This window comes from Aquarana catesbeiana, linkage group LG09, assembly GCF_042186555.1.
Source record: "Aquarana catesbeiana isolate 2022-GZ linkage group LG09, ASM4218655v1, whole genome shotgun sequence".
NCBI lineage: Eukaryota > Metazoa > Chordata > Amphibia > Anura > Ranidae > Aquarana > Aquarana catesbeiana.
The window spans coordinates 241,088,158-241,111,853 of NC_133332.1; the positions used below are offsets into that span (position 1 = coordinate 241,088,158).

The 23,696-nt window shown below is 42.9% G+C and overlaps 1 protein-coding gene across 1 annotated transcript; it reads left to right on the forward strand.

The window, feature by feature from the left end:
- Positions 1–11,599: 11,599 nt before the first annotated feature.
- LOC141108438 (zinc finger BED domain-containing protein 4-like) lies at positions 11,600–21,953 on the forward strand. The gene is made up of 5 exons (XM_073600041.1): positions 11,600–14,765; positions 17,785–17,888; positions 19,483–19,601; positions 21,412–21,503; positions 21,602–21,953. Exon 1 carries the CDS (start codon positions 11,632–11,634, stop codon positions 13,459–13,461), a length of 1,830 nt encoding a protein of 609 aa, XP_073456142.1. The 5' UTR covers positions 11,600–11,631; the 3' UTR covers positions 13,462–14,765; positions 17,785–17,888; positions 19,483–19,601; positions 21,412–21,503; positions 21,602–21,953.
- Positions 21,954–23,696: the final 1,743 nt, after the last annotated feature.

The window sequence follows — 23,696 nt, forward strand, 5'->3', positions numbered from 1 at the left end:
AGTAATCACAATTTACCCGTGAAAGAGAATAAATATCTCTCTCAGGGGAATAAGTGCCTTCGTCACACTCCCACATAATATGGTTGGGAGAATGAGGAGGGCTAATGGGGGTACACGGATCTTCCGCTTACAGGAGAGAAGTGCTATGTCAAAAGACATCAAAATGATGTTTCATTAATTGGAGTGCAGAATATAGTTTTTGTTGAAATTATTTATTCCAGGGTGGTTGTATATGGTTAGTCTTGCCCTAGGCTAAATAATTCAGTTAGAAAGGTACTGTTAATAACTTTGGTATTGATGAAGATAGTTTGAATTATTTTGGGATTTTAACCCTTTTAGAGTAAACAATTACATATTTTATTCATATGTAACTGTTTAGATATGTTAACTCATAAAATTGAGGTTGTATTGCTTCAGATTAGAATAAACAAAAACATAATTCTAGGAACTAGTTAGGTAATAATATATTTGTTTTAAGAAAAGAAAGAAAAAGCTTCCATTACTTCTGGATTATTGAACATATTTGTCCTAAAAAGTAATAAATCTATTGTTATTACCTGATAATATATAACTGAACAAGAATTTCCTTATTTCACTTTTATATTCTAAGGCTATATGAATCAGAAGTAATAAGAAATATAACTGGAATGTAACATGATCCCACACAGTGTGTGACTATCAGAATGCAGTTACATTCAGTTATAAATATAGGTTTTTTATAGAGAACCATCTCTTAGTATAATAAATGAAGAGATATCAGGAATTAGGATGTCAGTCCATTGAATCTTCTTGGTCCATGGATGATGTGGCATAACGGCCTCTTTTGTGAGAATGATGATTCCCATTTTGTTCTGAAATTTTCTGGGTGCTGCCTGAAGGTGAAGATGATGCCATTCTTCTGCGTGTGGGAGTGTTGCTGCTTGTGGGTTCTGTCAGATTTAATTTTAAAAGGGTTTGTTGTAGTTCATCTGCTGATCTGCTTCTGTAAATTGTACCTTGGTAGTTAAATCTGACTGAAAAGGGGAAGCCCCATTGATACATAATGTTGTGGCGTTGCAGTTCCATTAGTTGGGGTTTCATGGATCGTCTTTTAGTAATAGTAAGTTGGGATAGGTCAGCAAAAATTTGATAATTGTGTCCTTGAAAATTAAGTTCCTTTTTTTCTCTTGCAGCAATTAGTATTTGTTCTTTCGTTCTGTAATAATGAAATTTTGTGATTATATCACGTGGGGGTCCATCTTTCTTTTTGGCTGTGAGGGCTCTGTGTACTCTGTCCAGTTCTAAACGTTCAATAGGGATATCTGGCTTTAGTTCTTGTAATAGAGCAGTAATAGTAGATTGCAGGTCTGTCACAGTTTCAGGTATTCCCCTTATGCATAAGTTTGAACGTCTGGCTCTATTTTCGTAATCTTCGAGCTTAGTTTGAAGTATTAAATTCTCTTTTTTTAATTGTTCCAATTCTGTTATATTTTCTTGGGTTGTAATTTCAATTTCATCCATTTTTATTTCTAAAGCTGCGGTGCGGTTTCCCAGCTCTCTTATTTCTTTGGTTAGGCTTTTTGTTATTTGGTCTGAGGTTTGTTTTAAAGCCTTATGAAGCATCTTTTCAAATTGTAATAATATTACTGGGGATACTGAGGAGGCTTGTGGAGAAGTTTGTGAGAGGATTTGTTCTGTATCTGACTCAAATGGAGAGTCTTGCTGTGACATTTTCTGTCTGTGAGAGCGCCCTGATGCTGTATCTTGTGAGGTGACTGGAGCTGCTTCAGCTGCAGTGAGTGCCTGTGAGCTCTTTGTGAGGTGATTTTTATTTCTGCCACGGTTTCCTCCCAGTACCATATTTCCTGCCCAAACTTTCACAGTTTGTTCCCTGGGGCAAAAAGGTTTAAATGGATACCTTTTGAGCCTGCGGTCTCCGCTTTGTCCTTCTCTTCTCTCCTCAGCGGTGTGGAGCTCTAACAATGCATGTCTGCTCTGCTAGGCTCCGCCTCCTTGTCAGAAGATTTTATGACAATGGTCGGATTCTTTTTTAATGATTTCAAAGCCTCATATTCATCAGGGGATAGATTTTGGGGGTTGCGTTTAGTGTGTGGTATTTTGCATATATCCCGGATTGTTTGTGGAAGAAAAATTTTAACATTTGGATTTGTGTTTGCAGGAGGAAATTTTGTGGACGCCTTTTTGAACTTAATAACGGGATTGGGGGACGAATCCACGTCCCGTAAAAGGGCATCTAGATCAATTTGATCAATAAGATCAACTGTATTGTTCTCTTGGTATAGGAGTGTCAAATCCCATAAGGCCTTAAATTCACGTTTACTATATGTTGACCAGTCAGTCGTGTCATCTTGAGGGTCCTCTTTCGCGTGCAGGTATTTCAACAACAATCTGTGCGCAAAGAGCTGTACATCTGTGATAACTTCGAAGACATCAAAATTTTGTTCTGGGCAGAAGGTTAATCCTCGAGACAGGATTTGTACCTCCGCTGGAGATAAATTGTAGGAAGATAAATTAATCACACTTAAGAGGATGGAGACATTCGTATGACAAACGGATCCATGCCCTTGCCCACTCTGTTTATTTGTGGGGAACAGAGTCCCCGTGAAGAGTTTAAAGATTTAGGTAGGCTGGCTGTGGATTGCCCTGAAATTGAAGTCAGGTGAGGATTTTCAGTTAGGTCGTGTAAAGAATGACTTGGTTCTTGAGAACCGGCGGTGGGCGTGTGGCCCAAACCCGCAGATGGTTCCCCATTCACGGAGGGGACCGAACGCACCTCCTCAGATATAGAACATGTATTTAATAGACCTGCATCTACAATAAGTTTTTTGCTGTCTTGTTCGGTTGAGCCTTTATTGGCCAGATCTCTTTTTTGTTTGCCACGGCCTTGGCCGCGCTGGGAAGGAAGAGAATTTCGCCCGGCGTGGGAAGTGGGTTTGGGCCCAGATTTAGGGGTTTTTTGTTTATTTGGTTGTTCTCTAAAAGTGTGGTTTTTCCCTAAAGATATCGGATGGGCATTCCATCTATAAGCACGCCCCTCGGAGAACGCTGATCTATCACGCAGAAATTTGGTTTCTTTCGTTTGTAGTATACCCTGATTAAACGCAGACAAAGTATTTTTTAAATCATTTTGTAATTGTACAAACATAGTGTGTTTGGTATATAATGATCGTGCCTCTTCCAATTCCGCAATTTTTTTATCCAAAAGTGCAATCTGTTTGCTGTACTCCCGAGAGAGGATAGCCATCATCTCCATGGAGCACAGTTTTAAATTCGCTTCCCATTCAGTCTTGCATTCGCTGTTTACTAGATGTGTATTTGGAAAAATCTGAACTCTTAGTCCAGAAGGGCTGATCTGTGCTTCAATATATTTCTTGAAGGTTTTAATGTGCCAAAACAGGGCTGATTTCTTTTCCAAAATCTTAGTAAGTTTCTGGAACAGGGGGGGAAAAGATAGATCTTTCTGCTCTCCTTGTGCAAAAGTAGCCTCATAGTCTTGCATCAAAGCATCCCATTCGTCACCCACAAATCGACTCATTATGTATACAGTAAATTATACAAATTCTTTTGGTGAGAAAAGTATAAACAAGCAAACAAATTGGACTCTATGCATAAACCAAATAGCAACTCACAGTTCATGTCCTGACTCAAGTGTCAAAAATGGGGGAAGGGGTGTTTAGCCACCCAGTCATATACAAAAAGAGCCAATGGGGTCGAAACGCGTCAGAACTATCTAAGCGCTTTTGTAGTACACGATTTATGTATAGCTTTTTGTATGCTTCTGTGCTTTTATAACTTCATGTACACAGTTCATGTTTTTACTCCGATGTCCCATGTATAATAAAGCTACTTTTTAAACCACACAATATTTTTATGTATTGACCTTAAAATCTTTACATTTTTGTATTTGTTATTTTGAAAACCCAGCTTTGGGGGGAAAGTAGTGATGAAAGAAACATGGAAAGCATGCAACTAGTGCAGTCCCTCACATTCCATTCCCCAGTAAACCTCTTTTCCTAGTGATGAAAGAAAGCAAAGGTGAATTTAACCAATCATTTTATGTACATTTTTTAAGTCTGCAGGTGGGTGTCCTTCGCCTACATACTTTGAACTAACATGTCTCTCTCTAGGTAGGTATGTAAATGAAAGCAATGCATGTAAGCGCTGCATCTTCCCCATAATAGCTGGCCGAAGCAGCTTTTTTTATGCTAAAGAATGGACATTCTTATAGTTAACCATTTGCAGCTCACATAATAATACTTTAAACCTAGTTGTAATATTTCGATTACATTGCAGTGTTAGTACATTGGGGTATTCTGAATCTTGAATAAATACTAACATAAGAGGGCTTTGTAAGATAAAAAAAATTAGATCAAGGAACACATGTATTTTATAGTACAGATGGCGTCTAGCCCTGGGAAAGAGCACAGCGCCATCTCATGTTAAAGCATAACTAAAGGCAAACTTTTTTTTCGTCTGTATAGAGTGGATAAAGTTTAGAACACTTCGTTTTTATTGCTGTCTGTGACCCCATTGGGGAGATTCATCCTCTCTAATTATCCTGATTACTGTTATTATCAAAAGTGAAAGTAAAAGAAAATTTCAAATTATATATATACAGTGGGGACGGAAAGTATTTAGACCCCCTTAAATTTTTCACTTTTTGTTATATTGCAGCCATTTGCTAAAATCATTTAAGTTCATTTTTTTCCTCATTAATGTACACACAGCACCCCATATTGACAGAAAAACACAGAATTTCTGACATTTTTGCAGATTTATTTAAAAAGAAAAACTGAAATATCACATGGTCCTAAGTATTCAGACCCTTTGCTCAGTATTTAGTAGAAGCACCCATTTGATCTAATACAGCCATGAGTCTTTTTGGGAAAGATGCAACAAGTTTTTGACACCTGGATTTGGGGATCCTCTTCAGTTCTGTCAGGTTGGATGGTAAACGTTGGTGGGCAGCCATTTTTAGGTCTCTCCAGAGATTCTCAATTGGGTTTAAGTCAGGGCTCTGGCTGGACCATTCAAGAACAGTCACGGAGTTGTTGTGAAGCCACTCCTTTGTTATTTTAGCTGTGTGCTTAGGGTCATTGTCTTGTTGGCTGGTAAACCTCCAGCCCAGTCTGAAATCCTGAGCACTCTGGAGAAGGTTTTCTTCCAGGATATCCCTGTACTTGGCCGCATTCATCTTTCTCTCGTTTGCAACCAGTTGTCCTGTCCCTGCAGCTGAAAAACACCCCCACAGCATGATGCTGCCACCACCATGCTTCACTGTTGGGACTGTATTGGACAGGTGATGAGCAGTGCCTGGTTTTCTCCACACATACCACTTAGAATTAAGGCCAAAAAGTTCTATCTTGGTCTGATCAGACCAAAGAATATTATTTCTCACCATCTTGGAGTCCTTCAGGTGTTTTTTTTAGCAAACTTTCATGTGTCTTGCACTGAGGAGAGGCTTCCGTCGGGCCATTCTGCCATAAAGCCCTGACTGGTGGAGGGCTGCAGTGATGGTTGATTTTCTACAACTTTCTCCCATCTCCCGACTGCATCTCTGGAGCTCAGCCACAGTGATCTTTGGGTTCTTCTTTACCTCTCTCACCAAGGCTCTTCTCCCCCGATAGCTCAGTTTGGCCGGACGGCCAGCTCTAGGAAGGGTTCTGGTCGTCCCAAACGTCTTCCATTTAAGGATTATGGAGGCCACTGTGCTCTTAGGAACCAGGAACCTAAAGTGCAGCAGAAATTTTTTTGTAACCTTGGCCAGATCTGTAGAAGGAGGGGGAGTGGTGAGCGCTAGACAATTAAAAAACTAATATATAAAAAATAGTTCCGTGTAAACTACAGATAATACATTCAAGTAGTGAAAACCAGCCTGCCTGTGTGAATGAAAATTGAATAAACAAAATCATAAACCTAAAGGCAATACAAGATAATTGTGTTCAATAATAATTGTGCAACCATAACATATGATGTCAAAAAAATTATGTAAATCAAATAGGCAATATAGAAAAAAAGTCCATCAAAAGAGAAATTAATTATAATGAAATCCTGATGTGAATCTTGATAACAAGGCGTGAGCAGCAAAATCCCTTCACCATCACTGAAAAACACCAATGTGCTCATGGAAATGGATGTCTGCTTACCAGATGAAGTTGACCAGTTTAATGAAAAAAAGGTCAAATAGGCTTTAGCAAGATAATGCTTGCTGCAATGGAGAAAAAAATGAACCAAACTCTTGTCCTCATATCACAGGGTCTCACGCATGGGACATAAAATAGATGGAAAGGAACCAAACATAGTGTAACACCATTTATTTAAAAACTTGAATAAAAACAAAGCTTAGCCAAGTGGCTACTCACATATAAAGTGCCATCGCCCGGCACTGAGGCTAGGAAGTGTATCTTATGAGTGGGGGAATCTGCTCTGTAAGAGAAGTTCCCAGATGATCGCGGCAGCAGCGTGCGTTCCACCCTCAACAGACAGACGAACCACGGAAGCCGGATGTGATGTAATTGCGTGACCAAGTACCGCCTCTACGTACGTTTCGTTAAACACGTCTTCAGGAAGCGTACTTGGTCACTATGGAGATGGTTTAAATAGTATTGAAATTTGCATAAGGGGAGGGGTTGAATGCTTCACAGCCTCAGTGCCTTTACAGAACACCGTACACCCTTCTTCCAATAACATTGGTAATAACAGCAATTAATTAAACTTCCACAAAGAGTTTATACAGATGTAAATAATCTTGAATGCTGGTAATAATAGAAAATGTGTCTCAAACTAAATTCCGATAACCATATTTATAATAGCACGTTCCGCCAGCATCTGGCTAGTAGAGATGTAATAAATGTAAAATTAAAAATTGATATATTAATTATTCACTAAAAATGGTGACATAGTTACAATTGAAAATTGAAAAACAGTACCCGACAGTTGCATGAAATAAATATATATCCTGAGAACAACATCCAAAAATAGATACCAATTATATTAAATCAATAATTCAGAGTAAAAAATCTTTGGGAATATCTAACAAAAATCTAATCGTTAGTCAAAAAACAGTTGAGATCCAGTTCTGTGCCTTGCCACAATTCTGTCTCTGAGCTCTTCAGGCAGTTCCTTTGACCTCATGATTCTCATTTGCTCTGACATGCACTGTGAGCTGTAAGGTCTTATATAGACAGGTGTGTGGCTTTCCTAATCAACTCCAATCAGTATAATCAAACACAGCTGGACTCAAATGAAGGTGTAGAACCATCTCAAGGATGATCAGAAGAAATGGACAGCACCTGAGTTAAATATATGAGTGTCACAGCAAAGGATCTGAATACTTAGGACCATGTGATATTTCAGTTTTTCTTTGTTAATAAATCTGCAAAAATGTCAACAATTCTGTGTTTGTCTGTCAATATGGGGTGCTGTGTGTACATTAATGAGGAAAAAAATGAACTTAAATGATTTTAGCAAATGGCTGCAATATAATAACAAAGAGTGAAAAATTTAAGGGGGTCTGAATACTTTCCGTCCCCACTGTATATATATATATATATATATATATATATATATATATATATATACAGTATCTCACAAAATATACAGTATCTCACAAAAGTGAGTACACCCCTCACATTTTTGTTAATATTTTATTATATCTTTTCATATCTTCAGTGTGACAACACTGAAGAAATGACACTTTGCTACAATGTAAAGTAGTGAGTGTACAGCTTGTATAACAGTGTATATTTGCTGTCCCCTCAAAATAACTCAACACACAGTCGTTAATGTCTGAACCACTATCAACAAAAGTCAGTACACCTCTAAGTGAAAATGTCCAAATTGGGCCCAATTAGCCATTTTCCCTCCCCGGTGTAATGTGTCTCAGGTGTGAATGGGAAGCAGGTGTGTTAAATTTGGTATTATCGCTCTCACTCTCTCATACTGGTCACTGGAAGTTCAATATGGCACCTCATGCCAAAGGACACTCTGAGGATCTGAAAAAAAGAATTGTTGTTCTACATAAAGATGGCCTAGGCTATAAGAAGATTGGCAAGACCCTGAAATGGAGCTGCAGCAGGGTGGCCAAGACCATACAGCGGTTTAACAGGACAGGTTCCACTCAGAACAGGCCTCACCATGGTCAACCAAAGAAGTTGAGTGCACGTGCTCAGCGTCATATCCAGAGGTTGTCTTTGGGAAATAGATGTATGAGTGCTGCCAGCATTGCCGCAGAGGTTGAGGGGTGGGGGGGGGTCAGCCTTTCAGTGCTCAGACCATACGCTGCACACTGCATCAAATTGGTCTGCATGGCTGTCATCCCAGAAGGAAGCCTCTTCTAAAGATGATGCACAAGAAAGCCCGCAAACAGTTTGCTGAAGACAAGCAGACTAAGGACATGACAATGTTATACTAAGTGCTGCTCCTATATACCCCATGTAAATAAATAAATACCAGTAAACTATACTTAAAATGCTAGCAAAGAGTTCATAATAGTGTAATCATAAGGGGAAGTCCACCTGTGTACATAAAGTATTATACTTGTTCAATTCCTGCTTGTGAGGGTTCCCGTGCCACTCAATGCCCCCCTCCTAGGTCCCCACTCACCACCAATAGGCTTTTAAAACGCAAGGTTTTTATCCTGCATCAATGGGATGAATATCTCCTTCCTGTTCCTCCAGTGATCAGGTTTCCATTGTGTTGGTATGAGGTATGTAATATACCAATGAAAAGAGAGGTATATAGTGTAATATTGCTTAGGTTTATTGAAAAATGTAAAACAGATGCACTTACAGCAAAAAAACAATCATAAGGGCATATAGTTAAAAATTGCCGCCTTGGCGTACGTTCCAGCCGTCACTAGGTCTTGTGTGCTTGACGCGTTTCGCCCCTCCCACTGGGCATCTTCATTGGTATATATCATACCTCATACCAACGCAATAGAAACCTGATCACTGGAGGAACAGGAAGGAGATATCCAATCCATTGATGCAGGATAAATACCTTGTGTTTTAAAAGTCTATTGCTGGGGAGTGGGTACCTAGGAGGGGAGCACTGAGTGGCACTGGAACCCCTCACAAGCAGGAATTGAGCATGTTTAACACTTTATGTACACAGGTGGACTTCCCCTTATGATTACACTATTATGAACTCTTTGATAGCACTTTAAGTATAGTTTATTTATTTATTTATATGTGGTATATAGGAGCAGCGCTAAGTATAACATTGTCATTATCTTTTTGGGGTTTTTTTACCTTACACGATAGCAGCAGCTTCTTAGTATATTTATTATTAATTCACTATTTATTTACACGTTACCATAGCGTGGGTATTTACACTATTTCACTAGACTAAGGACATGGATTACTGGAACCATGTCCTGTGGTCCGATGAGACCAAGATAAACTTATTTGGTTCAGATGGTGTCAAGCGTGTGTGGCGGCAACCAGGTGAGGAGTACAAAGACAAGTGTGTCTTGCCTACAGTCAAGCATGGTGGTGGGAGTTAGACTTGTGCAATTCGTTTCGTAACGAATCAAAATTCGTCCGAATATAACAAATTTCGGACATTCGGAAGCATTCGAATATCCGAACAAAGCAATTACGAATAAAACCGAATCCGAACTAAATTCTTCCATAAATAGTCGTTGTTTTCGGCATAATTCGTTAATGCTTTAACGCGGCCTAATGCATTCGTAATCGCTTTGAACGAAAATTCGAATGCACTCGAATGTCCGAAAGTTGCAAATACAGACGAAGTCGAATGCTTACGAATGCATCCGAAAGTTGCAAAATACAGACGCATTCGAATACTTACGAATTCATCCGAATGTCCGAGAGTTGCACAATTCATACGAATTTCAATTTCAGTGTGAATTCATTCGTTATTCCGGATACAGTTCTTTCAGCCAATCACTTGATTCCTTGGGGGCTGGATTACTGGCATGGAGTAATTTACAGTCCAATCAGCTGCTTTTTTTTGTGCTGGAGGTTGGATTAGGGGTAAAACTTTACTGCACATGCCTGCCTGGTGGTAACTGAGTGAGAAAGGGAGATTGAGCAGAGGAGGGGAGACATTTGAGAAGCAGCAGAAGACAAGAGAGTCCAGTCTTTTTTCAAGATGGATTCAAGCTCTCAACATGAGGTTCCACCTCCTGTTACCAGCCGCAGCAGTGACACAGCAACAACAACCACTACCAGCACCTGTGAGTACCTTGTACCACCATTGTCTGTGTCATGTATGTCAGCATCTGTATTGCCAGGCCCAGACAGTCGTACTTCCACCACCAGTACTACACAAAGTTCCAGTAGTCGTGTTGTTAGGTCTCACAGTTGTGACTTTTCAAAGGGGAGGCAAATGAAGCAGCAGGAGCAGCTTGCCTGTCCTGCTTCAGTGCCTCATCCACAGCTTTCAGGCAGAGCTAGCAGCTGCAAAAGGTCAAACTCTCATACTATGACTAGCAGTAGTGCTGTGCTAAGGCCACCCTCCAAACAGAAAAGGTCAGAGAGGGAAACTGTAGGTTCAAAATCCCCTACTAGCAGGGCTAAGAGGTCCTGCTCTGAGACCAGGAAGCAGTCATCATCTACATCTATTGCATGTCGTCGCCTTTTTCAGGATCTTCCCCAAAAAACAACCTGCACAATTACTAGTGCCAGTTGTGTCACCACCACCTCCGCTATGGGCACTTTGGGAAATGTGGTGACACCAAGTATTTTTTACAGGAAAGGCCTGACAGTACCACCAACACATACTTTTCATTCTGATCCATTTAAGCAGCCTAAACGTGAAATAATAGAATATGAGCAAGACATTTTGCGTGCTCATAGTTCCACCATCACCACTCACATTGGCACCACCATCACCACTGAAAAAATGACATCTGCAGGTCATACAAGTAATGAGGGCGATTTTTTAGGCACATTTCCCATTAGCTATCCGAGAGAAACGGGAATTCAGCAGGACCCTCCAACATCTGATGGTGATAAATCCTCCTTCATAAACGTGGAAGATTCAGATTATACCCTACCTTTTAATCTCGATCAGGAACCAAATATTGATGAGATAGAATATTCTTCCCATATTAAATGTGATTCCCCACTGTTGTATTCCCCTGAAAGAACAGCACCGGTGGCACCTGTCTCTCCTGTTCCGGTTGAGTCTCCCATTAACATTAGAGCTGCCAGCAAAACTGTTGGTCAAGTAACCTCCTTTACTATCCCTGACATGAGGCCACCTCCCGTTTTATCTCAAAAACACAGCAGCATAGCAGAGTGCACAGGCCAGGCTACAACCCAAATGAAGCAACTTGCTTCAGCATCTGCAGCTGAAGAGGAAACGCTCTCAAAAAAATCTTCACCACACAGTGGCAGCACCCGTCGTTCAAAAATTTGGGAGCATTTCGTGACAGTTGGTGATGGCCGCACAGCTGCATGTAAACTATGCGGCAGAGAAGTAAGCCGTGGGAGACTGTTGGGTCATCTCACGAACTCTGGGATGAAGCAACACATGCTTACCCACCACAGGCCAGTGGTGCTGAGGGAAGAAATGGGTGTGGCTCCCCCATCTACCACCACCATTACCAGCAGCAGTGTCAAAGTCACAGCTACTTCTGCAGCTGCAGGTCATCATACTAAAATGGTAAAGACATCCATACAGCCCACTATAGAACATTTTGGAGGGGTACATTACCGGGGTATGTCAAAACAGCAATCCCGTAAAATTACGCGCCTCATCGGACAACTTATAGCTGTTGGGGGGGCTTCTTTCAATTTTGTGGAAGGGGAGCCCTTCAAGCAGCTGATGCAGGCTGTGGCACCACAATATCAGGTCCCTTCACGCACCACATTCAGTAGAATGGTAGTGCCCTCACTGTACCGGTCATGTGTTGGGGTTTTGAAGGATTTGCTGGGGAAGGCTGCTGGCCAATCAGTTCACTTTACAACTGATTTATGGAGTGCTACAAGTGGCCAGCATGCCTTCCTGTCCTTGACTGCCCATTGGTGGCAGCCCAATGTGTCACAAGATGTACAACCAACACCAAAAAAAACTCCAAGGTCAAGAAAAACCTCAAGCGCTGTGGCCACTGCCACAGTGCACAAGACAGGATTGCACTCCTTCCTCCTCCATGCTGAGGTGATGGATCAGCAGCACACATCACACAATATTCTAAATGCACTTCAGAAAATGATAGGGAAGTGGCTAGGGGAACAGGCAGGCACGAACGTCAAAATGGGATTTGTTGTCAGTGATGGTGGAGCTAACATGACAAAGGCTATCCGTGATGGAAGGTTTGTTGGTGTGCGCTGCTGTGCACACATCCTGCATCTAGTTGTTAGGTGTGCTCTTGATGATAATACTAACAGTGGAAGGTTAGCAGCACTTTTAGAGTCGTGCCGGAAAATTGCTGGTCACTTCCACCGTAGTGTGAAGGATAGCCACCTTCTCAGGCAGGAACAGAGAAAGGCAGGTCTTGTGGAGCACTGCCTCAAACAGGATGTTGGAACGAGGTGGAACTCTACCTTACATATGCTAGAGCGTATACTCGAGCAACAGAGGGCAATTCATGCAATGTCATGTGAACATTTTATTGGTATTGCCAGACCACTAGGCAGGGAGGACTGGGTCATGATTGACCAAGTTGTCACAGTGCTCAGGCCTTTTGAGGATGTCACTGACAATTTAAGCAAAGAGAGTGCTAGCCTGGCAGAAGTGGTTCCCCTCTTTGCACACCTTTCTAATAAAATAGATTCCTTCCTTTCCAATAGGGAAAGATGGCCTGGTGGCAAAATACTTGCAGAAGTTGATGCCCTTCTGAGGAGACTGAAGGAGCAACTCAGTTGGCGCATAAAAGAGCTCATCGACCCTCGCCCCGAGTTCATGTTAGCCACAATTTGTGACCCCAGAATAAAAGGCAAAATAGCACTCAGGAAAAATACTCTCACCACCTGGCGGGATATATTGATAGAGAGGGTACGTGAGAGGGAAAGGCAAATGGGAATACAGTTAGAGGAGGGAGAAGAAGATGAGCTGGAGATGTCTGATGATACTCTGTTAGCTAATACTAGCAGCACTGCTGCCAGTGCTCACTCCTCCAGAGCATCAGTCTTTTGGGCTGAGGCACTTGACAGTTTTGTGGGACCCACTAAACAGCCCCCTAGAAAAGAAAAAAGTGCTGGTGACATAGTTAGGGCTTACCTAGCAGAACCTCCTTTGCCCCCCAGTACAGATCCCTTAAGTTTTTGGGATGAGAAGAAGGGTGTGTGGCCTGCTTTGTCCTCGGTAGCCCAGGAGCTTCTTTCCTGTCCCTCAACCACGGTCCAGAGTGAGCGGGTGTTTTCTGTAACAGGAAATATTTTATGCCCTCAGCGCTCACAATTGCTCCCCCAGCTCTTAGAGCAAATGGCTTTTTTAAAAGTCAACCTGCCAAAGCTTGGTTACCCTGCTCTTGAGTTTGATGCTGAATAAAAAAACTCATCCATGTTAACATAATTTCGAATTCTCCACCTGACCGAGTCCCACGTCTCCCCTAAGGTCCTCATTCCATGCCAGAAATCATCAGATATCCCATCCTGACCATTTATGTGAGGGCTTAAATATGGTAGTTAGTTACTCCATGTCTGACCCTATACCATCCTATCAAAAATATAATGAACAACTGAGATGGTCAGGTTGAAAACAAAGTTCCATTTGGTTTGTGATGATTTGGCATGGAATGATCCCCTACTAAGTCCCACCTCATACCTCCTGCCCTGCCATTTTCCTGTCCAAGGTTAGCTACTGATCTGGTAGTCTAACTTAAATAGTTGTCCTTTTGAGACAACTGTGTCATTTAGTATCATAAAAAATAAATGGGACAGCTGTATCTTTTGTACATATAAATTAAAACTTTAAAACATTCAGTTCGTGAAACTTACCTGCTAAAAGTCCTCCTAACTCCTGTTGTTTCCACTCCCCTTGCCTTCTTCTCAAATCTCCAATACTTAGGACACTGGAACACAAACGCATTCCCTTTAAGTTTGGTATAAGCAACACCATGAAGGGGAAAGGCAAACCGTTTGGCAGTGCGACTGCGCACATGGTCATGCAATATATCAGGAAAGCACAGACCATGCATGAGTGCAAACAGCACCTTGGAGGATTGCCTTCTCTCGGGGTTTCAGTACCTTGACAGGTGTCAAAACTGGCTCAAGCTGCTGGATTTGTATTTATTAAGTTAAAAATGTTGTAGTTTTGGTTGTTGTGTTATGCATCTTGCCAACCTGGCTGTTGCTTGCTCACTCCTATACTTGTAGTACTGGTGGTGGAAATAGTGGTGATACTGAGTCTGCTGCTATGCTAATATACATACAGACACATGAAAATGAAGGCCTACAATGGTACTACGAGTCTCCTATACCCCCACCACCAAAATGTTTTTTCGTTCAACCCTCTAATGGCACCTACATCGTGGCAAAAAGTTTTTTGCTGCTAATATATCCAGTTCACCAAGATATTCATGCAATTTCCAGGCCACATTGTTGGCAACATGGCACTTGTAAGTTGGCACTCTGGAAAGTCATCATCCACAACAAGGAAGGAAAGACTGTTATCGCGTTGCCGTGAGTCAGAAATAGGTGAGTTGCTCAACTGCCCACATACTCCCCCATCCATCATTGATTTCCATTCATTTATGTAACTCTTGTTTTATTTGCCAATGTAGTGTAAGTACCACTGGAATGACTGGATGAGACTTCATCATGACAGACACATACAAGTTGAAGACTTCACAGGTACGCATTAACCATACACATCTTTTAGGATGTAAAAATAACGGCAAACATGTATGTAGGGATGCACAATAGCAGTATTGGATACTAGTAATTATTTCTCTGTACTCGTCTTCAATACCAAAGACCATTCAGGTGCATCCAGGTACTGAGTGTGACGCCAGCTTCACAGTTTATCAGGAAGCCAGGCCTCCCAGATTCTTGATTGGCAGTCATTTGTTATTGACGAATACAGATCAAAAATTGCTCGTATCCAATATCGGTATCAGTGCATCCCTACATAGAGGGAATCTCAAGTGATGCATGCATGTTCATTTCAAACCTAAAATCAAGAAAGCTGTATACTGAACACTTATACACTTTTCCAGATCATTATATGTTGTAGTCCAAAGTTCCTGTAGCAGAAATGGAAATAGTATTAGTATTCATTACTAATACTTTTTCCATTTCTGTTACTGTAACTTTGAACTAGAACATATAATGATGCGGAAATAAAAAGAGAATAGTAAGGTCAGCGAGCCAGTATAATACCTAGCTAAATCTAAATTAAGTTGTTGGTGACAACTGGCAAAGATGTTCTTTTTAAGTTGATGATTACCATGTGTGATAGCATGTGTGTTATTATCAAGCAATAAGCAACCAGATATGTAATAAAGTGTAAAATATCACATAATAATCGAAATAAAGGCACTAAAGTATGCTTTTATTTGGCAAAAATTATTTGCATTTATTTGCACAAACAAACGTAGAAAAATAACATGTATGTTAACACGTATACATATATATATATATATATATATATATATATATATATATATATATATATATATATATATATATATATATATATACAACTCTAAACAAAACGGTGAACTGAGCTGCTTTGGGTCCTGGGGCAGAGGAAGAACTAACCCTCAGTTTTCAGAAGGAGAGGGTTCTCTGCTGCTTTCTGTACTAACAGACGAGCTCCCAGGCAATGGAGCATTGTGCCTGGAAATTGCTTCCATCAATGAGAGTCTCAAATGCTCCATTGCCTGGTTGTGTTGTTGGTGTACCCGGCTCAACAACAATTCAAAATGGTCCATTTGCTGTCTGCCTATGAGATGTATGGTTCGGGTAAGCCTTCTCATGTCCCGTGACTGCCTTCGATTTTCAGTTGTCAATCTCCTCACTTCACTAAGGAGCCTCTCAATTTGTGCAGTTAAGCCCGGTGCAGTTGGCACCCGGACAGGAGGTGGCGACTGCAGTACATGCACACTGGGAGCAGCAGTACATGGTGGCAGCAGCATGCCTGAACTTTGGCCCCTGACCTCCTCCTCTGGCCATGGGGAGAAGGCAGGAGTCTGTGACATAGCAGGTCTCAATTCTGGCTCATTCTGCAGCTCTATACCCTCCAAAATAAGGACAGGCGAGTGCGGGCTGCACTGCGCTCTCCCCTCTGGCTGGTCTTGTTGATCTAAAATAGAAGAGATAGCAAATGTTGACGATAGCATTCATAAACAATTCTAGGTTACACATACAAACATTAGGGTTGATTTACTAACACTGGACACAGTGCTAACTCTGGTGAAGCTATGCAGAAACCAATCAGCTTCTAACTTTAGCTTGTTTAATTAGGCTTTCCCAAAAAAATCTGGAAGCTGATTGATTTCTCTACAGAGCTGCACCACATTTTGCACTGTAATTTTGTGTAAATCCACTTCATTGTTTACTACTTTAAAACACAACACTTCACTGTATGATTTCATGGTGAAGTGATTGAAGTATGAGTTGTGTGTATGAAAATGGATGGTAATATCTTTTATATGTTAACCCTTTCATGACTAAGCCTATTTTTGACATTTGGTGTTTACAAGTTAAAGTCCGTATTTTTTTGCTATAAAATTACTTAGAGCCTCCAAACATTATATATATTTTTTTGCAGAGAATCTAGAGGATAAAATGGTGATTGTTGCAATATTTGTTATCACACGGTATTTGTGCAGCGGTGTTTAACACAACATTTTTTTGGTAAAAGGGACACTTTCATGAATTTAAAAAAGAAAAAAACAGTAAAGTTAGCCCAATTTTTTGGTATAATGTGAAAGATGATGTTATGCCGAGTAAATAAATACCAAACATGCCACGCTTTTTAATTGCACGCACTCGTGGAATGGTGACAAACTACGGTACCTAAAAATCTCTATAGGCGACTCTTTAATTTTTTTTTACGGTTACCAGGTTAGAGTTACAGAGGAGGCCTAATGCTAGAGTTATTTATCTCGCTGTGACGATCGCGGCGATACCTCACATGTGCGATTTAACCACCATTAACATGTGCGGGCGCAACTTCCGTATGCGTTTTTTAGTGAGCGAGCTCGCGGGGACAGGGGCGCTTTAAATTTTTGGATGACTTTTATTGCTGTCACAAGGGATGTAAACATCCCTTGTGACAGTAATAGGTGGTGACAGGTACTCTTTATGGAGGGATCGGGGGTCTTTTAGACCCCCGATCCCTCCTTTGCACTTCACAGTATTCAGATCGCCATTTTGGGCAATTCTGAATACTGTATATTTTTTTTAAAACAGGCGCCACTGGCAACCGAGTAGACGGGAAGTGAGGTCATGACGTCGCTTCCGCATTTACAATTAGAAGAATGGAACGAAGCCGCTCTCAGCTTCGTTCCAGACTGTCAGCAGCCGGCAGTAGCTGAGATGGCGGATTGGTGATCGGCCTTCCGGTGGATCGGGAGGCCTGGTAAGAGCAGCAGGAGGCGGCGGGAGGGGGGGGGGGGAGTCCCCTCTCGCTCCTCCGGTATAACAGCCGAGCAGCTTTTAGCCGCATCGGTTGTTATACTTGGAAAGCCGATCGCCCGCTCTACAAAACAGTAACGGGATGATGCCTGCAGCTGCGGGCATCTTCCCGGTATAACCCCTGAAAGTCTAGGCTGCACATCTGCGTACGCTCGGCGGGAAGGGGATAATAATGACTGTGTGTAATGTGTAGATGATTATGGTGTGTCCTGTTTCTTTATATTGGCAGCTTGTGTACTTACCCTGAGGAGTATTGGGCCGCTGTTTTCTCCCAGATGACGCTGGAGGGATACGGCTGGGGCTTTCTGTTAAAGATGGAAGAAAAGAGTCAAGGTAATGTTCCAGATAAAGTTAAGTCAACAGCGCTATTTATTTTTGCCTGTTATAAGTTGTACTACAACATCAAAGCATTATAAATAAAAGGTACCCCAGATGTATCCTGACTCCTTGTGTCATAAATTACTGTATTCCTAACTTATTGGCCCAACTGTAATTGCCCAAAAATATACTGACACAAAGAACGAAGTAAAATGTCTGTTTTCTTTTGGTTGACGATCCTTTGGAGGCAAAGTATCAAAAATGTTTCCCTTGTATCTGTGTAAACTACTTCCATGGTCCCTCCCTACCGCTCTGCACCGACTCGGAGGACGAACCACATTCTGCAGATACACCATTGTAACTACCAGTTAATCCACCATAACTGGCATTCCACCGGGGACCCATACCTTAGATGGGTCCCAATCATCTGAGCACAGCAAGTTATTTTAAAATACCTCCAAAGACCCAACCGAACGTACCCTGTAAAATAAACAAAAACAACCAATACAACAAAAAAGTAAGCATAGAAGGAACCAAGCCGATGTAGGGAGGGAGGGCGGGCAGGAATGCTTCTCCTCCTTGTGTACTCCTAGGATGTCTGGTTTCACCTTGTCTCCCCCACACTCCTGGCTTTTTGCAGTCCCTCCTCCACGCTGTCTGCCCAATCCCCTGCAGCCCCATGTTGTCTGACAACATGTTTTTATCCCGACTTGCCCGGCTTCCCTATGCTCCTAATCATGCTAGCACTACGTTGTTTTTTTTATGTTTGGGCTTCGAGCTAATACTCTGTCTGTACTCACAAAAAAAGTGCACTGAGGTGAATTAAAGTGGATTGTATACCCTACTTTGTCATTTTAACACTACAGGTGATAAGGCTTACCGGTACGTAAAATGAATATTATTTAAGAGATATCCTCCTCAGATGCAGCCGCTGAGGCCAGCGGTGGGGCATGTGCTCTGAAGGTCCGCTGGACCCTGCAGAAAAATCAAACCTCTTCACCAGTAAAAGGACTCCCACGCACATGCGTGGGAGAGACCTCATTGCAGCTCCGGCCACTCAGAAGCGCCAGAGCCCGCAACCGCGGAAGAGACGGTGAGGCAACGTGTCAGCCCGCTCAGCGCTGACCGGGTCGGCCTGCAGGGGCCTCGTTCTAAGGTATTTCATAGAAATTCATAATGTGCTATTATTATGCGATGCATACTAGCACATTATGCCATTGTCTTGCAAGTTTCTTTTTTTTTTCTTCTGTGGTTTAAAGCCGCTTTAATTTGCACTGGAACTGTAAAATCTAAAGTTGCTAATGTGTTAAAACAGATGTGATATTTTTTGGCAAATTGAACAAATTGAACAATGAATGTTTTGTTTACATATACTATACTATACCCCCCTCTTTTTTTACACAATCCCATGCTTACTTCAGTATCCTCAGTTCCCCCCCTTCACTTCACAGTTTCCCCTTCACAGTCGTGTTCTGAAGGTATGAGGTGTCATATGAATTTGAAAATGGACCTTAATAATAATAATGTGTATTAGATGATAATGCCTGTGTGTATATAATATCATGGACATAGATGAATGATGATGATGGTGTGTCCTGTTTCTTTCCAGATTCCACTACTTACCCTGAGGCGTAATGGTCCGCTGCTTCCTGCCAGTTGATGCTTCTGGAGAGTCCGGGATACGGATCGGGCTTTCTGTTAAAGACGGAAGAAAAGACAAGAGTCAAGGTAATGTTCAAGATAAAGTCAACAGCTTTATTTATTATTTTTGCCTGGTATATGTTGGACGACAACAACATATTTTATAATCAAAGCGTAAAAAAGTGCACTGAGGTGAATTAAAGTGGATTGCATACCCCACTTTGTCATTTTTTTACCTACAGGTAATCCTATAATAAAGCTTACCTGTAGGTAATATGAATATCCCCTAAACCTGTACGGTTTAGGAAATATCCACCTCGGATGCAGCCGCTGACGTCAGTGGCGGTGCATGCGCTCTGAAGGGCCGGCGGACGCCGGACGGTTCAGAAAAATCAAAGCACCTCGCTGGAAACTGGACTCCCACACACATGCGTGGGAGAGACCCCATAGCGCCTCCAGCCACACACAGCGTCGATGCCCGGAAGAGAAGGCGAGGCAACGTGTCATAGCGCTGGCCAGGTTGGGCTGCTGGGGCCTCGTTTATTTTATAATGTGCTAGTATGCGATGCATACTAGCACATTATGTTATTGTCTTGCAGGTGTTTTTTTTTTCTTCCGTGGTTTACTACCGATTTAATTTGCACTGGAAATGTTAAAATCTAATCTAATCTGAAGTTGATGATGTGTTAAAACAGATGAGATGATATATTTCTTGGCAAATTGACCAATTAACATTTTGGTGAATAGCCTGCCCTTTTATAGTACACCCCCCTCTTTTATTACACAATCCCATGGTTGTTTTAGTTTCCCCATGACAGTAGTGTTCTGATCTGAACACCCTTCACAATGGTATCTTCTCCCCCACCTTCATAGCACCTGAGTACACCTGTGTCCTCTGCCCTCCCCCTTTGCATCCTAACCCCCCTGCAACTCGACCCTCCTTCACATCACAGCCTCGGCACCTCTGGCCCCCTTCACATTACACAGCCCCCTGCATATTTGGCCCCCATCACATTACACAGCCTCTGCACCTTTGACACTTTCACATCCCCCCTGCAGCGCTGCCCCATCCTACCTTATTTGGGCACACAGAGCCGGAGACACAGCAGCACTGAATAATGGGTGGGAGCAGGAGGTGCTGCTGAAGTTAACCAGCAGTTGATTGGTTGCTAGGGCCGCATAGCAACCAATCACCTGCTGTTTAACTTGTGAAGTTATTTTCAGCATTTCTGCGATAGTGACAGCGGCAGAGGGAGGCAGACAGAACCGTCACCTAAATGGCTGGATTGTGGCGTTCCAAGTGGCACAGTGACTTGGTCCACATCTGGCCCACAGTCCGCCATTTAGTGATGCCTGCTTTAAATGTTAAAGAGGAGGGCCAGTCAAAAAAAAAAATTAAAAGTCAGCAGCTACAAATACTGCAGCTGCTGACTTTTAATTGGACACTTACCTGTCCCTGGGTCCAGCGATGCGGGGGATCGAAGCCCCACTCGTCTCCCCCTCCGTTCAGTGGCGCCGGCATTGCAACTGTGGGCGCCGGGCTGTGGCTTCACTGCCTTGCACCCACTGCGCATGCGCGAGCGGCGAAGCGCGCCGTGATTGGCCGCTCAGTCACCTGGGACCTGTAATGGGTCCCAGATGATTGACAGGAGGGAGGGAGCAGAGCTGAGCCCTTCCTGTGCCGAGGGGGAAGTGATGTCACCAGCCCAGGCACTGGAAGAGGCAGATTACGAGGGACCCCCTAGCAACAGGCATTTAGAGGTAAGTAAAAAAAAAATATCCAAATGTATTTTTTTATTTTTTTTTTAGGCACAATCGTGACTTTTTTTTTTTAGGATGGAACACCACTTTAAATAGAAGTTTATCATTAATTATACATCCTTTGTCTTTGTGTTAGGTACTCACCAGAATGTCGATGGGATGGACTTGGAGCTGATCGCTCTACAGATGATGTTTCTCGATCTGGAAAACATGTATGTAAAGAAAAACGTAAGTTTCACATGCATAGTCATAACAAATAATAGTGAGCTTGAAACAACCATATAACAGCAATATATAATGATATATTTCATTTTACTCACCAACAGCTCTTTGATGTGGACCCCTGCTGCTGACTCCAGGGACATCCTCTGCCAGAAGGCCAAGGCCATCTTTCAGCTTTACCTCCCACTCACGTAACTCAACAGGCTTTCCCCTAATATGCTCTCCCCGTAGACGCTTCTTCAGCTTTTTGATGACTGCTGCCCGACAGTCATAGAATCTGCACATTAAAAATAAACATTATTAGTTACATAAAATAGAAACCAAACTGATTTATTTTTTTGAAAAGCAACCTGTCGTTTCACACAGTGATGGTTTTTTATGTTACAATATTTCCATGTATGTTAATGTTCTCTTCTGTATGTGGCCGTGCCAAATAAATAGTTTTGTAAAGTAGAACTGTTAATTTTTATTGACTATTACACTGTGTATTTTTTACAAATGTGTGTTCTAAGAGCCCTTTCACACTGGGGCGGTTTGCAGGCATTATTGCGCTAAAAATACCGCCTGCAAACCGACCCGAAACAGCCGCTGCTGTCGGGCTTTCACACTGAAGCGGTGCGCTGGCAGGAGAAGAAAAAAACTCCTGCAAGCCGCAACTTTGGAGCGGTGAAGGAGCGGTGTATTCACCGCTCCTTCACCGCTCCTGCCCATTGAAATCAATGGGACAGCGCGGCTATACTGCGCCAATACCGCGGCAATACCGCGTCTATAGCCGCGCTATACGAGCGGTTTTAACCCTTTTTCGGTTAAAACCGCAACGCTGGCGGCCGAATACCGCTGCAATAACGACGGTAAAGCAGCGCTAAAAATAGCGCTGTTTTACCGCCGACGTCCCCACCGCCCCAGTGTGAAAGATTATTGGAATAATTACCTGTGTCTGACGCCAGTGGTGGGCCTGCGATACTTGGAGACCACATTCACGGAGTCCCGGACTCGTCCCCAGCCTGCTGCTTTCTCGGATGTTGGCACGGTTTGGCAGAAGAGTGTCACTTTTTCTCTTAGGACTGCAGCAACCAATGCAGCATTCTCCTCTTGGGTAAATATAGGCCCCCTTGATCTTTGTCGCTTGCTTTGGTGGGGTTGCTGCATGTCTGAGTCCGCACTCTCTGATGTAGTGGGGGACACATGTCTCCGTTTTTGGCCATGCTTCCGCTCCACTCCACCTCCACACTCTCTTCCAGGCCTTGGCTCCACTACAGGCCTCCGTTCACCTCCACGCCTCTCCCCTCCACTCCTCCTCTCCCCAACAATACTCTCCCCTCCATGCCTCTCCTCCCCTCCACTCCTCCTCTCCCCAACAATACTCTCCCCTCCATGCCTCTCCTCCCCTCCACTCCTCCTCTCCTCAACAATACTCTCCCCTATACGCCTCTCCTCCCCTCTACGCCTCTCCCCTCCATGCCTCTTCTCCCCTCCACGCCTCCTTTTCCCTCTACGCCTCCCATCCCCTCCTCTTTTCTCCTCCCCTCCACACCTCTCTTCCCCGCCTCGCCCCTCCCCTCCACGCCTCCCCTCCCCTCCACGCCTCCCCTCCCCTCCACGCCTCTCCTCCCCTACACGCCTCCTCTCCCCTTCACGCCTCCTCTGCCATGAGTCCCCTCCTCCACTCCTCCGCTCCCCTCCACTCCTCTGCTCCCCTCCACTCCTCTCCCCTGAGTCCCCTCCTCCACTCCTCCGCTCCCCTCCACTCCTCTCCCCTGAGTCCCTTACTCCACTCCTCCGCTCCCCTCCACTCGCAGTCACAGCAAAAACTCTCATACCAACACACTCACTAACACCAACATTCTCACTCACTAGACGACTCACACGTCCATTCTCACTCCCAGACATTCTAATAGTAATTGCAACAACAACTACCAAACCACACAAAAACAACTACCAAAACAACGATCTCACTCTCTTCTCTCTGCTCCTCCCAGCTCCCACACCTCACCCTACCAATGCACAGTACACCCTCTCAAAATGGTGTACAGGGGCGGAGGCTAATTAGCTGGCTAGCCGCGTGTTGAAAATGAAAACGAAACTAAAATACGAGAGATTACTAATGACCGCGATGTATTTACGAATGTACGAATCCATTCGAAGCACGCTAGTAGACTCGAATCAACAAAAACAAAACAATGTTACGAAACTACGAAT

Excerpts from the sequence above, each read along its gene's own strand:
- LOC141108438 (XM_073600041.1), top strand. The coding sequence starts at position 11,632 with ATGGTAAAGACATCCATACAGCCCACTATAGAACATTTTGGAGGGGTA.